The sequence below is a fragment of the Xiphophorus hellerii genome, chromosome 19 (assembly GCF_003331165.1).
Source record: "Xiphophorus hellerii strain 12219 chromosome 19, Xiphophorus_hellerii-4.1, whole genome shotgun sequence".
Taxonomy (NCBI): domain Eukaryota; kingdom Metazoa; phylum Chordata; class Actinopteri; order Cyprinodontiformes; family Poeciliidae; genus Xiphophorus; species Xiphophorus hellerii.
The window spans coordinates 25,368,411-25,385,144 of record NC_045690.1 but is presented as its reverse complement, the minus strand read 5'-3'; the positions used below and the strand labels follow the sequence as shown (position 1 = coordinate 25,385,144).

The 16,734-nt window shown below is 39.6% G+C and overlaps 1 protein-coding gene across 2 annotated transcripts; it reads left to right on the top strand.

Moving 5' to 3' along the window:
- Positions 1-379: 379 nt before the first annotated feature.
- Positions 380-11,930, top strand: cdc25b (cell division cycle 25B). Of its 2 annotated transcripts, none has more exons than XM_032548142.1 (15): positions 380-919; positions 1,011-1,093; positions 1,268-1,316; positions 3,851-3,892; positions 5,526-5,559; positions 6,686-6,820; positions 7,126-7,245; positions 7,351-7,479; positions 7,562-7,639; positions 7,721-7,909; positions 8,780-8,884; positions 8,970-9,032; positions 9,135-9,233; positions 9,360-9,605; positions 10,817-11,930. In XM_032548142.1, exons 1-15 carry the CDS (start codon positions 711-713, stop codon positions 10,955-10,957), a joined length of 1,722 nt encoding a protein of 573 aa, XP_032404033.1. In that variant the 5' UTR covers positions 380-710; the 3' UTR covers positions 10,958-11,930. The 2 variants fall into 2 exon arrangements, with proteins under 2 accessions (XP_032404033.1, XP_032404034.1); XM_032548143.1 differs by having other exon boundaries at positions 9,360-9,601; positions 10,812-10,934.
- The last annotated feature ends 4,804 nt before the right edge of the window (positions 11,931-16,734 follow it).

Genomic DNA, 16,734 nt, shown 5'->3' with positions numbered 1-16,734 from the left:
TGATGAAGCAAAAATGTCCATCTTTTTTATGCAACTTTACATTAGAAACAGAATCACTCCATTTAAAAAATACACACATTCTTGTTTGTTTTAATGTGTCAGCAAGTTATTATTTAAAAAAATACTTCAAAGACAGTTTAGTCAAACAATTTCATATACCCTCACTTTCCATTTTATTTCCACAAGAGTCTAACAAAAGTTTCATTAGAGAAACATAAAAAGAATCCCAAGCATTGCGTCACATCCTCTTCCGGTGAGAGAACAACAGGAAAGGGGCGTTTTGGGCTCCAATTGGCTAGCTGGATGTTACGGCGTTTCTGATTGGATGAAACTTTGCCGCTTCTGGAGTTCTATTTTGAACATAAATACGAGCAGCCACAGACTTTCTCAGAGACCAGGGGGCTGCCAGAGAGGTAACACCGTGTCGTTCGGCTCTCTGGCACAGGTAGTAATTATGTGGCTCTAGATATTTTTTACAAGGCCGAATGAACGTTTTTGTCCACGCGGAGCCACCGGGTCACCTACCACCGGTGTTTCGGAGACGCATTTTTGGAAATGTGCTCTTAAATTCACGCTAGCTGGCTGGTTAGCTTCCGGGATAGCGTGTACTGAGTGTTTTACTCATTGGCATCGTCTGGCCTCAAAGCTCAGGCTAAATTTACCCCTAAACTGTTATCTCCGGGATTTATCCAGGTTAAGAAGCAGGGAAGATGGAGCCCCGTTTCGGCAGTGCTAGCCCGCAAAGCGTCGCTTTCAAAAGCAGGCCCAATGCGATCCCCGGGCTTTCCTCGCTTAATCTCCCCGACGTCAGCGGAAGGAGTTCGCACTGCAGGAATCTGTTCTCCCCCGGACCAGCGACCGTGTTGTCTCCGGTCACCAATTTGGCTCTGGACATGAACAATTTAGCAGGCCTTGGAAGGTACCATTTATTTAGTTTTTGTATAGTTACAAAATTATTTTTAAAAAGTTTGCAGAATATAAATTTGTCTTTGACTCGCTCACTCTCTCAGCCAATCTGATACCCCGAAAAGGAGAAATCATCCCCCCCTGGAGAAGGTTCCTTCTTTCGCCTCAGACGTCTCATCTGATGCTGGTGAGCTCAAAATGAATCTATTGTAGTTTTTTATTGATGGCATTAGATCTTATGCCTCGGGGTCTCATGTTAATTCATTGCTGCTAATTTCATCCCCATACTTCATGAACAGCAACTCTGTTTATGTTGCTTTTTTGAGTCTTCTGAATAAATTTGAGATTCCCATCTTCCCAGGCCTTGGCTTAGATCTTCCTAGTCCTGTGGATGGGGAAGTGGAAGACACGTGAGTTTCTTTTTTCTAATTTTATTTTTCCTGTCCTCTTGTCTTTTCTAATCAGAAGTTTGTTGCTGCCCCCCCTTACACCTCTTTAGCCCCCCACTTCTCTAACCATGTGCTTGGGTCCAGCTTAGCCAAGCTTCATTTTTAATTTATAGGATTATTGTTCCACTTATCTGACTGCAGTTGGAGTTGTGTCAGCATAGCAACTTTATTTTCAGAGATTCAACCAGCCAGAAATCATAATCACCTAATTTTTTGTCTCTCCTTGACTGGGTTTGTCTTAAAAAAATGTATATAAATTTTTCTATATAAAAACTGAGGAGGTTCTTTTTCTTTGTTTATAATCATAACAACTAACGGCATGTGTCTGAGAATGTAACTCATAAGAGTGGAAGTTACTTTTTTTTTTGGCAGTAGTACTTTTGAAGATTTTCATCATTAACTCAAACATCATGTCTATTTTTTGTATTATTATTTTCAGATTTTAATTCAACTCTTGCTTGATACAAAACAGTGTGAATCCTAAGTATTTGATTTTTTCTTTTTTTTTTTTTTTTTTTTTTACCAGAGAAGCTGATAAAAAAAAAAAAAGGTTTTTAATCTTCTGTAGTTTTATTTTTGGTAGACAAAACGTCCTGACAGTGGTCGATTCTTATAACTCTTGGTGAGACATTGTTGGTATTTGGCAAAAAGCCATATTTGTAGTGTATTATCGCTGCGTAAACCCAAACACGGCCCTCTGTGGCGCGTGTCTGCTTCATTGTTATCTCGAGCAGTTGGCTGATCTTGGGTGGCCTCCTGACTCAGTTTGAGACATCTGCTGCTCTCTGATGGAAGTTCTTCTCAGCGGCTAAGAGGCCGGGTGCTAAAGGCCTCATTGACCTCCTTTCCCAGCTGCTGGGTTGCTAGGAAACCTCCAGGATTGGGGAGGAGGATGTTCTCTGCTCTTATGTTAGAGCAGGCGTGTACCAAGTGTGATGTTGAAAGGATTTTGTTTGGCCTCTGACCGCAGGACAAGAATGATTTAGAAAATAAATCTGGCCCATAAAAAAAACAATTAAAGTGGCAGTAGGTAATGTTTATAAAAAATAAACATTTGTTAAAATTATTATGTTGTGACAGTTTAAGACAAATAATCTGTGAATAAAATCAAGCTCCTCTCTGCCGTCTCCCCGCGCTCCAAGTACTAGCTTCAGAAATACAACGCTCGGTTAGAAACAATCAACCAGTTCAGGGGAGGGTCTTAATGCTGTCAATCAGTCTGGTGCTCATCCCCTCCCACTTGCTCTCTGCTATGTTGCAGCTGGTTCACCACGAATGCAAAAGCTACTTAGCATAGCCAGCACTTTTGACTGTAACGGCAAGTTTGTTTTTCCACCATTAGCACATTTAGCAGCACATTCAAGAGGTTGATTGACAGTGCCAAGACCCTCCTCCTGACTCTGATTGGTTGTTTTTGACTGAGCTGTGCATTTTTACAGAATGCCATAGTAGCACTTTAAGTTTTTTATTTTTTTAAAACGTGGAAAAACGTTTTAAAGAAGTTAGACAAGGCAATTGTATTTTTTATTTTTTTGTAAGGCAACAGTTTAAAGCCCTTCTTTATATTTTGGATCTTTTATAAACTGCTAAACAGTTCCTTTAAATCAACACTAAAAATCCACCTGTTTAGAGTTGCCTTTGAACCATAATAACATTGAGTAACACATCTGATGTGTATTGATGGTTTTTGATGAGACCCCTTGACAAAATATGTTTCTCAAATTGGTGGCAGCATGATGTCTTTTTATAACTTTTTTTGTGTGTAAAAAACAACAACAACTAGGTTTAATAATATACAGATTTTAAAAAAAATTGGACATCTAGAAATGTTTGTTTTTTTTAAACTTTTGTGGCCTGGCAGTAGTTTAATTTCTCCAGTTTTGGTCGTGATGCAATAGGCTTGAACACTGCTGTGTTGGAGAGACGACGCCCATCTCTGTTGGGCTTTGGCACACTCTTCAGCCGTGGCGTTTCAATAAGTGAACAAAAGGAAAGGGGGTGTCTGTGTTTTTTTTTTTTTTGGGGGGGGGGGGGGGGGGGGTTGCGTCTACGCTATAGAAATGAGGGCTACCCCTATAGAACAACTGCTTTCCCGTCCTCTAGAGCTGGATGAATGGGACACGCTCCCCCCCATCAGCTAACAAAGAACTCCTCCAGCTACAGGCTGAGCAGCGCTGGCGGCTGCTAGATTAGCTGATCTCTGCATCACTTCTCCTGCTCCCTCCCACCCAAAACCCTCTCTTCTCTCTAAGCTGCACTCTTGGCTCTCAGCTCTGCTTGTTTAGCATACAGGTGGGCATTACTCCAACACAAAGCACCACCTCTTACCTCTTTGATTCACCCAACTTCCTCAAATCTCCCTGGCTCTTCAGAGGCTGAGCAGGTGTGGCGGTCCTTTTGATCGGCAGCCACCAATCCAGACACAGGACTTCCTTTACAATTGCAGCGGAACATCTTGTCGAACTCCTGATGGTTTTCTTTTTGTGTTGTTGCAGGTTTGAAAAAGCCATTCAGCAGTCACGGCGAGTTTTCAACGAGTAAGTTTTTGTGTTTGTTTGTTTTTCAATCATGAAGTCAATTTTCGTTTGTTGCAATTTTGAAGGGGTGCATACAAGATCCAATTTTTCTTTTTTTTTCTTCTCTAAATTAAATTACAAATGACAACATATTTTCAAGAAGTGTCTTTTTTTTTTTTTTTTTTAATCCTCTGTGATTTGAACGTTGGCGTATTAGGACGTGATTATGATATTATTTTTTGTTTTGATTACAAGAATGTAGTCATGTCAGCAGAATAAAGACAATTTTACCAGAATGAAAACGTTTTAATGAGGGGGAAGAAAAGCTTTTAGAATTATGGAGATCTAACTCGACCAGCTGAATTTGTTGGCACGATCATTTCAAAGTTTGGCTGCAGAAAATAATTTGAAGCTTTTGTGCTAAAAGTTTAAATATTACCTCATCTTTAAAACTGATGTCAAAGTAGCTCAACAATACAAATTTTATTTTTCATGCAGTAGCTTCTACAACTGTACTCTTGTAAGATTTTAATTTTTTTTTTATTTACAATCAATCAAATGTTATTTGTATAGCACATTTCAGCAGCAAGGCATTTCAAAGTGCTTTACATCATATCAAACACAGAAACACAAAGTCATCAAGTGGGGAGTTTTGCTTTTGCATCCATAGAAGGTTTACCTGTTACACTCCTACTGTGTTATATGGAACAAAATACCTGTTGGTATTTTTATTCCCACTCACTCTCACAATCATGCAGTTTAAAACAATGTAAACAGCCTTTCAATGGGCTTCCTGCACGAGGCTCCCTACACCTCTTTCACGGAGTTTTGCTGTGGGACTCCGTCGTCCCTCACGGATCTTTGTGCAATTCTATGGTACCTGTTAGTGTCTAGAATTTACAGGGTTTCCGTTACGCTCAATGACCCTCAGTCATACTAGAATAAAGAATCTTAGCTGGGTCCTAATATTCTATGAAGCTTGACTTCAGAGTAAAAATAATTGGAAGCTGTATAACATGCTTGCCAATCAAGATGGCAGCGTTGTTCATGCTGGCGTTATATGGAAAATAAAATGGATTCAAGTTTCCATTTAAGGGGAAATCCAGATTTTTCCAAAAATTAAATATTCAAAAACCAACAGATTTTTTTTTTTTTAATTGTCAAGCCCTAGTTACAAATAGGGCTGTTCCAGAAATTATCGATTAAGTTTTTTTTTAATCTAAAATATGACAACCAAAAACAATAAAATGGAAATAAGAAAAACACACAACAAAAACTGTAAATAAAATGGATTATGTCTCTAAACAAAATTCCTTCAAAAAACATTGAAGGAATTCAATGTTTTTGAATTGAAAAATGTATTATTCTTTTCTCTCCTCTTGTTCTTTTCTCTCCTCTTGTAGAGTGAATAATTTTAATGTATTCACTCTAAATGACTAGTAGTTTATTGCAAAAGCCTTGGTCACACATAAAGTCTTAGGATTTTTGAGGCTTGTGTCCCTGTAGAATTGTATCAATGAAGTAGCTGTTCACAGTAAATTTGGAGCTAAATGAGGTATTTACATGTAAAAGTACAGAATTTTGTGGTAGGGAATTGTTGACTAATTATGATCTGTATTAATTCAAATTCCATTTTTTGCCTTTATTTTTATAGGAAGAAGCCAATTAGAAGAATCAACTCATTGCCAGTAAGTTTCTGTTCTGTTGCATCTAATTTCTGTTGCATTAAGTGAAATGTCAACATCTAAATCAACTAAGATTTTAATTGATTTGTAGAAGATGAAATGAAAAAATATAGCAGTAAAGCAGAAAAAAGACTTTAATGGGGCAGTATTATGTAAAATTGACAGCATGTTCTAAAAACATACCTGGAATGTTGCTTTGATTCATGCATGTTTTGAGAAATTGATCTCTCATGGCAACCATTCAGCGGTTCAAAATGCCAGGTTAGACTTTCAAAGTGCAGCATCCCAACTCAGTTCCTTCAGATTAGCTAGCAGCAATTAGCAAACACCTGGTGGACTGAGCATGTGAGGTTTTTATAGACATTGTCATTGTTTCCATCCTGAAATTTCGCTCGTGCGAACAATGCTGGAGAGGAAAAAGACAATTCTTTTACATGCCATCCATAACCATGGGAGAACAGTTCCAAAATAATACATTTTTTAGTTGGGGTTAGTTTTGTTTTCAAGCTCAATGTTTATTTTGCAATTATTAAAAAGTGACCCCTGTGGTAACTAATCTACAACAGAAATGGTTGATTAGCTCATTTAAACACCCGCTTTACTGATGATCTGTCAGAGTTGGCAAGTCACCTTTTATTTATTTTTTTCTGAATCAAAACACCTAATTCTGCAGCACATCTACATGTTAAAGTTGTCAAAGTCAAGCTAGCATAACTAACCTACTTCCCTCGCTATTTTTTATTAAAACAACATTTCTGACCTCGTTACCTAGTTGCTACAGTTATTACAAAGCACTGTGTCCCTTTTTCTTTTGTTACACGTATATTTAAAATTTAGCGTGTTGTGTTGACAACATGATGGCTAAAACCAATTGTAGCTACGGTTGCAGAGCATTTTTATGCTGGGGGTGTCGCGTTGCAACGTGTCCATAGAAACTACTTAGCAAAGCACTGATAAAAGCATCAAAGGATTAATAGAAGTCATGTTGTGATGACTTCCTGAAGGCGGAGTTTCAGAAAGAACAGGTGCTTCTTAAAGAGACAGTCACACTTTCAAGGCATTATACACATAATGCTGCCCATTTAAGTGGGATTTCCATCAATGGTTGGCTAACTGGTTTCCATTTCAGCCCCAGCTCCTGGGCTTCAGTCCGGCTCTGAAAGGACAGGAGACGGATTCCGATCGCTACGGAATATTTGGCCAGCAGCCTCAACAAATGAAGCCCTCCGTCTCTCAGTTTGACAACAAGGAGAACATGCCAGAGGTCAGTGGGTCATTCTCCCTCCAAAGCATCTAGAAATACTGTTACCATGGAAATAGCATTGCATCTTTCAGGTTAAATTTGACTCCATTTCATTTAGAATCTCCGAAGTCATTGTTTAAATCTTCTCTGCTTCAAGTGGATTAATGAGGATAAAGACGATAATACCCAGGCTATTAGCTGAAACACATGGATATCGCTGTGAATAGAACTCACTTCTGTTTTGTAGATGTCTTTGCAGATTCCTCAAATTTAAAATGTATTATTCTTTTCTCTCCTCTTGTTTTTTTTTTTCTTTTTACACTTAGGAGTTCTTTGAATTCAAGAAACCATCCAAGCCCGTGTCTCGGTGTCGCGGGCGTTCCTTCAACGGAGGACATTTAAAGGACGCCTTCGCCGCCCGTCCTAGCTCCGCTCCAGCTCTCATGGTGAGAAAACGTTTGAAGGATCCGTCCATGTTTGTCCTAGAGGTCGCGACCTAGCTTTTAGAAAGAAACAAATGTTGTTTTCTTTATTTTGTTTCTTATTCGCAGCTCTCTTCACCTCCGCCAATCCAGCAGCTTGAATACGATTCAAGCCCCGTTTTCCTGAGGCGCTCCTCCCTGACCTCCTCTCTGAACGACGACGAAGACGACGGCTTTTTGGATTATGACAACATGGCGGTAAGATGCCGTACAAACGTATATGGATTTAGTTTAAAAAGAAAAAGAAATGGAAAATAATTTCATCAAGGGTTTCTTGCAGGATGATTCTGGGATGCCAACAGGAATGGTGAGCTTGCTCACTGCGCCACTTGTGGCTGACAATACAGGAGAGGACTCTGTAAGTTATTAAAATATGCACCAGTGTCAACAAAGATGTGAAATGAAGACTGGTTTTTAGAAATGATCTGTTTCTCCGCAGCCCATCGTCCGGTGTCGGCCACGGAACTTGTTTCGGTCGCCCTCCATGCCCAGCCCGGTGTCCCGCCCCGCCGTGAAGCGTCCCGACTGCCCTGCCGATGAAAACACTCCTGTGAGGGTGAAGAGGCGGCGGAGCGTCGCGGGAACACCTTTAACCAAGCTGGACCAAAGTCCAGAATCTCCAAGAACGGTGAGTTTCTGTGCTTAAAGGGGAGGAAACGTAAACTATCGATAATTTCCCAATGCCCAACATATGCAAGAACTTTAGTTGCTCACAAGCTATTCTGCGCTTCAGCAGGATTTGAGTGTCTAGGAGTGTAAAAATGTTTAATGTATTCTGTCCTGATTCTGTAAAGATGTTTTCCTTGTGGGTTACATTTTTCAGTCTGTTTTCTATTGCCTATAAAATTATCTTAGCAAATGCTATGATGTCATATACTGTGGAGCTGTTAAACAAGGTCTTGACTTCCAGCTAATTAGTTCTGTGAATCCTCCATTTTCCTCGCAGTAATTTTTGTAGTTCTGTTATGCCGAAGTTGCAAGTGGACAAGTCAAAATGTTTGTATTAATCCACAGCATCAGAGCCTCTTCAAAGTGTTTTATTTTTCGCTGTAATGTACCCACATCGGAGAGGAAAGTCTGTTTGTGAGGAGAACTTAAGGACGAGTGCCTCAGCAACCTTTGCACACTAGCGAGGGATTTTTCGAAAGACTTCGTCTCATTGAGGCGTTAGTTCATCTGTGTTTTAAAGATCAGATTTGACATGTCAACATGTCTGCAGTGGAATTTTTACTTAGTAAGAATTTTAGTATTAATATTAGTAAGAATGTCATTCTTACTAATTTGCTCAGTCTGCAAATCGTCCAGTTAGTCACCAGCCAATTTGTTGAGTCTTTATCAGAGCTATTCTCTAATTGCCATGGAAATCCAGACCTACAATATCCTAACTGAATAGCTCTGGACACGGCATCCATCTTGGTTTGCTGACTTGTTAGGCAGTTAGAACATGCATCCTTACTTCCACAACTTCCTCCTCAATCCTTTTCTATTCTACTTCCAGAGTTGTTCGCTGCTCCAACGGTCCAAGTCCTTCTGTCACGCAGAGATCGAGAAGCTTCTGGACAAGTCGGACGGCTCCAATGAGCTGATCGGAGACTTCACTAAGGTTAGAGAGACTGAAACCCTTCGCTCTAGTTGTTGTTTAAAGAAGGAAACAACTTTTCCAATCCAATTACCTTTTTGTCTTTAAGCCTTTCGTTCTTCCAACGGTGGACGGAAAACATCAAGACCTCAAGTACATTACCTCAGAAATGGTGACTACTCTCATCCTGCCTCGTTCATCCATGAATCCATGAACTGGTTGCATGGATACATTATGTTTTCATAACTTTATCGGGCGTTCTGTCGACTTGTAGATGGTGGCAGCTCTCACCGGCCAGTTTGATCACCTCGTAGATCAGGTCATCGTCATAGACTGCCGCTACCCCTACGAGTTTGAAGGCGGACACATCAAGGTAAGTCAACCCATTGAACAGAATAAATAAATGTACTGAACTTTCTCTTCAGTTTTAACCTGATGAGGTAGAAACATGTATAAAGATGATTTCTTTGTATTCTGAGCTGTCCCTGTTCCGTCTCAGGGGGCTTTGAACCTGCACCAAGAAGACCAAGTGGAGGATTTCCTCTTCAAGACCCCCATCATCCCCTCCTCCACAGAGAAGCGAGTTGTCATTGTCTTCCACTGCGAGTTCTCGTCGGAGCGCGGCCCTCGAATGTGCCGCTTCGTCAGGGAACGGGACCGCGCCGTCAACGTGTATCCCAATCTCCACTACCCCGAGCTTTACATCCTCAAGGGCGGATACAAAGACTTCTTCCCTTTTTTCCAGGTAGTTCAGCTACAGATTCCCTTTATGCTGATGACATGGAGTTCTAGGCCTGATTCGTCATTTTTCTGGGTTTTTGCATGTCCCTGTAGTCTCAAATGAATGTACCGTATTTTCCGCACTATAAGGCGCACCACATTATAAGGCGCACCTTCAATGAATGGCCTATTTTAAAACTTTTTTCATATATAAGGCGCATAGAATAGACGCTACAGTAGAGGCTGGGGTTACGTTATGCATCCATTAGATGGAGCTGCGCTAAAGGGAATGTCAACAAAATAGTCAGATAGGTCAGTCAAACTTTATTAATAGATTACAAACCAGCGTTCTGAAAACTCCGTTCATTCCCAAAATGAATAAACAGCTGTTTTATTATTTTCCCCGAGGTAAAGTCAGTGACGTGGTATTTTCGTGACACAGTTGATCTTTTAACAACAGCAAGGTATAACATATAGTGGAGGGGAACTTTTCCTCGATTCAATAAACACGTAAAAAACAGTCTGATACTGTTACGGTAAATCAAACGTTAGTGCAATCACAATGTATATCCACTTCCGCACCATTGATTTGTTCATGTTAAATTCTCTCGCTGCTGCTCTGTTCCCGTGTTCTACTGCGTGACTGATCACCTTGAGCTTAAACTCTGCGTCGTCAGCGTGTCTCTTAATAGGAGCCATTTTGGGGTCTTTACACAAAACCCAGCGTGCACCGAGTGCTTCTTCTTCTACGGGGGAAAATGAAGTCGGCGGCTGCTTACCGTAGTTAGGAGACCTGTTGTGGCTCAATATTGGTCCATATATAAGGCGCACCGGATTATAAGGCGCACTCACGGCTTTTGAGAAAATTGAAGGTTTTTTGGTGCGCCTTATAGTGCGGAAAATACGGTATGTAAAATTAAGTTCTAACAATATTTTCATCAAAAAAAAAGGTGACCTTTTAATGTTTCAAGGTCTTAAATTTTGTCGATAGGACTATTTAATCTTTACATATAGAATTTAATGTCAGTTCTGTGACTCGAGGCTAACTTGCTGGTAATGTACCCTTGCTGGTAAGCTAGCTTTTTTTGTGTGTGTCTATCATGGACAGGTGCAAGCTGGACAAAGTTTGTACTTTTATCATAATTTACAACAGCCGTATTTGTCAATTTTACTATTGCTAGGTTAAAGTTGTGGTGTGTGTGTGTTTGTCTAAATGTGTGTTCTTGTCCCGTCCAGACCCAGTGTGAGCCCCAGTCCTACCGGCCGATGCACCACGAAGACTTCAAGGACGACCTGAGGAAATTCCGCCTGAAAAGTCGCACCTGGGCCGGAGAGCGCAGCAAGCGGGACATGTACTGCCGCCTGAAGAAATGGTGACGACCAGCTCCTCTCATCCTCCTCCCCTACCTGCCTCCCCGTACAAATGGACTCAGCAGGCCCTCCCCATGCAGCCCACCTACTAGAAAGGCCTTTTTGGATAACACCAACAGAAAGGGGCTTTTTTTTTTTTCTTCTTTTATTTCTCCCCCTTTTTTTAAATTTTTTTTTTTTTAGCAAATCCCCCTAGTTTTGTTTACGTATTTATGCTCCATTTCCAGATGGGGAAAGACTTGAAAGGAAAGAAGCTTCCTCCTTCACAGAATGCTGACGTTCTGCAAAGTGACTGTTTTAAGAAAACCACTTGGACCTATTGCTCATGTTTACCTGTTTGTTTTTCTTTTTATATATATATGTATATATATATATATATAATTTTGATTGATCTGGAAGCACAAATCAGTGACATTGCAATAATACAACTGAACCAAATGATAAATCACGTCTTTTATTATTATTATTTTCCCTGCCATTTTAAGCACTTGATTTTAACACCATGAGGTGCTTTTCTTTCTACTCCTTTGTAATGTATATTGTTTTTACGATTTGGGCCCCGATTTTTTATTTTTTATTTTTTTTTTCGATATCATTGTAGTACCTTTTTCAGGATTTCCAAAAAATGCTAATTAGATTTTGTAGTGGCATGCAAAAAAAAGATGAAGTCAGATGTTTTCTCTCCTCTCCTTCCTGACCAATTGCAATACTTGTTCATTTCTCTCAGTGAAAATACCAAAGCAAACCAAACTACCTGTTAACTGCACTGTTCAAGTTTTTTCTTATGCTGCAGGTCGGCAAGAGTGAAAAGATCTTTGATTTATCTCTTTTTTTTTTCTTTGCTGTGACTTCTTAATTTTCAAAGATAAAACGGTCTTTGCCCCGTTTCTGAACCTGTGTGAGTGTCAGTAGGGGGGCTTCAGTATTTTGGTGCAGGCTTGTGGTGGAGCTGCTGAAATAAAGATTCTATATGAATTCAGATGGTTTGAAGCCTTTCTGTAAAATGTGGAATCAGGCTAGGTCACATGCATTCTTGGATATCAGTTATTTAATTTTTTCTATTAATGCAAGTCATTTTTGAGGATAGACTAGTTTGTTTTTTTTATTTCCCCCTTTTATTTTAAGCAATTAATTTGAAGGTAATTTTAATGTTTTTTTATTGCCTACGCACCCCGGCTCAGTTTGGGATTTGTCCGGTTGAATTTCAATCTGGCCAATCAGCGAACAGAAGAAGTCATGAAAGATGACGTTGTGTTTATCACTTTTGTCTGCCTGTAGTTTTGGCAATGGCAGCAAGGGAAATGAACGAAGTAGTTCAGTCTGTTTTTTGTTTGTTTTGTTTTTAAAAAATTATTAGCTCAGCCCTTGTTGGTCAGGCTCCTAATATTGAATTGACGCTAACGGCTGCCTTGCTCGGCTCCTTACTTCTCTCTTCGCAGTGGAGACTGGCTGTTCACAGCGCAGGTAATTTCTAGAGAGTTTCATTACGTCCAATTAGGAAATGACATGCGTCATGAGCTAAATTTCGAGGTTAAACAGAGTCCACGCCTCCAGAAAGCAATTGTGTCTCAATAGCCCGGAATTGATGTGTAGAACATGGAGCCGGATTTTACCAGGTTAAATCCACACCAGGTAAGAAATTTATGTAGGCTTAAAATGGAAAAAAAAACAAAGAAAAAAACACCCCTAGGGTTTGCTCTCCCCTAGAGGCGCCAGATAGGTAGCCATTTTGTATTGTCCCCAGAGACATTTGCCATGTTCAATCAATCAAATTAATCAAATTTTATTTGTATAGCACATTTCAGCAGCAAGGCATTTCAAAGTGCTTTACATCATTACAAACACAGAAACACAATGCAACATAGAATCAATCAAAACAAAGCATTAAGTCAAGTTCCATCAATAAATTTGTAATTGATTACATTTCAAATACAATCCTAAACAGGTGGGTTTTTAGTTGAGATTTAAAAGAAGTCAGTGTTTCAGCTGTTTTACAGTTTTCTGGAAGTTTGTTCCAAATTTGTGGTGCATAGATGCTGAAAGCTGCTTCTCCTCGTTTGGTTCTGGTTCTGGGGATGCAGAGCAGAACCAGAAGACCTGAAAGGTTCTGGAAGGTTGATACAACAACAGCAGATCTTTAATGTATTGTGGTGCTAAACCGTTCAGTGATTTATAAACTAACAGTATTTTAAAGTCTATTCTTTGAGCTACATGGAGCCAGTGGAGGGACTTTAAAACTGGTGTTATGTGCTCTATCTTCCTGGTTTTAGTGAGAACGCCAGCAGCAGCATTCTGGATCAGCTGCAGCTGTTTGATTGATTTGTTGGACAGACCTGTGAAGACACTGTTGCAATAATCAATACGACTGAAGATGAATACATGGATGAGTTTCTCTAGATCTGGCTGAGACATTAGTCCTTTAATCCTGGAAATGTTCTTCAGGTGATAGAAGACCGACTTTGTAACTGTCTTTATGTGGCTCTGGAGGTTCAGGTCAGAGTCCATCACTACTCCCAGGTTTCGGGCCTGATCGCTGGTTTTCAGTTGTAATAACTGAAGCTGTGCATTGACTCTAGATCTATAACTCTAGATTGTTCCTCTTTAGGTCCAAAAATAATAACTTCAGTTTTGTTTCTGTTCAGCTGGAGAACGTTTTGGCACATCCACACATTTATCTGTTCTAAGCATCTGTTCAGTGATTGGATGGGGTCAAAGGTCACCTGGTGACATCGTAATGTAGAGCTGTGTGTCATCTGCATAGTTATGGTAGCTAATATTATTTCCTGTTATAACCTGAGCTAGTGGGAGCATATAAATATTGAATAAAAGGGGCCCTAGGATTGAACCTTGGGGTACCCCACATGTGACCTTTGACCTCTTTGATGAAAAGTTTTCAATTGAAACAAAGAAATCCCTGTTCTTTATGTAAGATTCAAACCAGTTAAGCACTGGACCGGAGAGTCCGACCCAACTCTCGACTGGAGAGTTGGGTCGGACAGCAGGTATGTTGTGCATTTCTCCTTCCAGTTTGTACAAATAGACTCAAAGAATTGTGAATATTCTTGGTTATGGGAAGAAATTGTCATTAAAAGCAAAATATTTGCATTACACCCAATATCCATCCATCTTGTGGCCAACCTTCTAGCTAGCTGGTTCTGCAGCTAGTTCTTTGGGATGTACTGGTTCTGTTTGACGCTAAGCTAAATAGACACTTGGCTACAATTTCTGAGGCTCACTTTGGCATTTTACTCTTAATTGAGGCTAAACAGTTAAAGCTTTCTTTTCGTTTGAACATATTTTTAGAACGACAGTGTTAGCAGCTGCTTACATTTGGAACAGCTGGAGGTGTTTTTTTTTTCATGCTAGCTCATTTGCTGTTCCAGCATTCGCCACCGGTAGCTTGACTACCTGTGGCTCTGTGGCTTCCAAGTTGTTCTACAACATCCTGACCGGTTTGGACACATTTGGGTGTTAGAACTAAGAAAATGTCTTCCAGAACTGTAAGGTATTTTAAATGACCAAAATGAAACGCAGCAACCAGAAATGATGAAACAGAAATTTAAAAAAAAATAACACATGACCAAAACCATAAACAAAATTGTCTTCAAAAAATATTAATCAAAATGGAAATCAAGCTCATTCAAATTTATTATGCTATTAATTGATTAGTGGCTTAATGCAACAGGCCTGGTCACAAATCCACCATTGTTGGAATGGAAGAATCTTAGGATTTATATACTTCCATACTGCTGAATTGACTCAGTGGAGTCCACAGTAAATTTGGAGTTAATAGGAATTTTGTAGTAGGGAATTGTTCACCAAATATGATCTGAAATAATTTCCATTTACTTGGAAAGTTGCCAATTAGGAGATTCAACTTATTGCCATGATTTTGTATTTTTTGACTCATTTCTCTGTTGCATTGCTGTTAAATGTTAATATCTAGAACAACCAAAAGTTTAATGTACATTGAAAAAACAATCAAATATAAGGTTATAAGGTTAATTTCCAGGTTAGTTCAGCTACAGATTCCCTTTATGCTAATGACATGTAGTTTGGAGCTAAAACAGTTGTTGATTTATTATTTCCATTTTGCCACAAATCCTTAAAGTCTTAAATTTATGTATCTAAAATTAAGGCCTTCATAACCTTAGGATAAAAACATGGTTTGTCTGTGTCTAAATGTGTGTTACTGTCCTGCCCAGACCCAGTGTGAGCCCCCGTCCTATTGGTGCATCGGCTGATAGGACTTGGGCTATCTTCAAGGAAGCCTGGAAAAGACTTGAAGGACGAGCTCAGGAAATTTCGCCTGAAAAGTCGCACCTGGGCCGGAGAGAGCAGCGGGCGGGACACGTACTGCTGTCTGAAGAAATGGCGACGACTTCCTCTAAAACGTGGAATCAAGTGTAAACCAGTGTTAAAAATACAAGAAGGAATCAATAATAAATATTGATTTCATATCTTATTCTACAATAGGATTGCATCAGTTACTGACAGCTATCGGTTGCTTCTGCTCATAGCCTGCAAAAATCTTGCAAAAGTAGATGGAGAAACTTAGAAGTCAAACATTTCTGCTACGGACGGATTGAAACCCGCATCATGTAGCATCAGTCAGGTGTTGTTGTTTTTTTTTGTGGTGTCGTATCGACCCATAATAAAAAAAAATCTAAATTTTGTGGCAAGAAGTTTGGACTCCCCTGAAATGGGGTGTATGTATGAACATTTTGAGTCTGTTTTGGATTAAAGAAAGTCACCAATAAATTCTTATTGATTAATAATTGCAGTTATATTCCACATCCTGGAAAAAGAGCATATATATACATATATACTGTATATATATATATATATATATATATATATATATAATCATCACACTCTGAGGAGTGTATCTAAACTTCTAATCTCTGACGTAAGAAATAGTTTTGTGAATTATTTACAGTGTGAATGCTAGTGAATGCTTCCCACAGAGCGTCCCAGCTAAAAGCTTTCATGATTCAGAAACTTTGAGGAAAGTGTTTCTTTAATAATAGAAACTAAAATCTTTCTATAGGATCAAAGCAGCTGCAGTCTCAGTTCAGATTTGAATTACTTTCAGATTTGTTTGTGTTTTTTTTTTTCCCACTGCTTATCTAGACGGCTCCATAAACCTGCAGAGCGAGCCTCCGGTGCGCAGAGAAGCTTGTTTCCATGTTTGAACTCTAAGTGTAGCACATCTGCTCTTTTGTTTGCTCCTCTGCTCTGCTTGGCGGGGCCCGCTGCTTTTCCTGCACACAGAGCTGCTCTTATTTTTTTTCAAATTCTCCCTCCAGCAGCCAGCGTGGGGCGTGGCCTCTTTGTTCCAGCACGTGTCCGCTCCCTCCTCCGACACACACACACACACATTCCTTTCTTTGGAGGCAGACCCCGGCTGCATGACGGGCCTTGACGAGAGTTTAACAGTTCTCCCGTTAAAGAAACAAAACAAATATTCAGAGCACGTGTTGTCGGAAACGTGACCCATCCTAGACGCTGCAAAAACACAAAATCTTTCAAAGTAGTTTTGGTCCATTTTCTATCTTAGTACACCTGAAATGAGACAAAAGCTTTTCAGCAAGACCAGAGCTTGTTTTAAGTCAATCATTTAAAAACATGTACTAGTTCCACTGGCAGATTATTTCATCTATAACATAGGAAAAATGTCATAAGTAAAATAATGTTCCAGTGGAATGAGTGTTTTTCATCAACATTAAGGAATTATTGACTTAGAACGAGTTACCTGTAAGTTAGTTTTGTCTTACTTCACG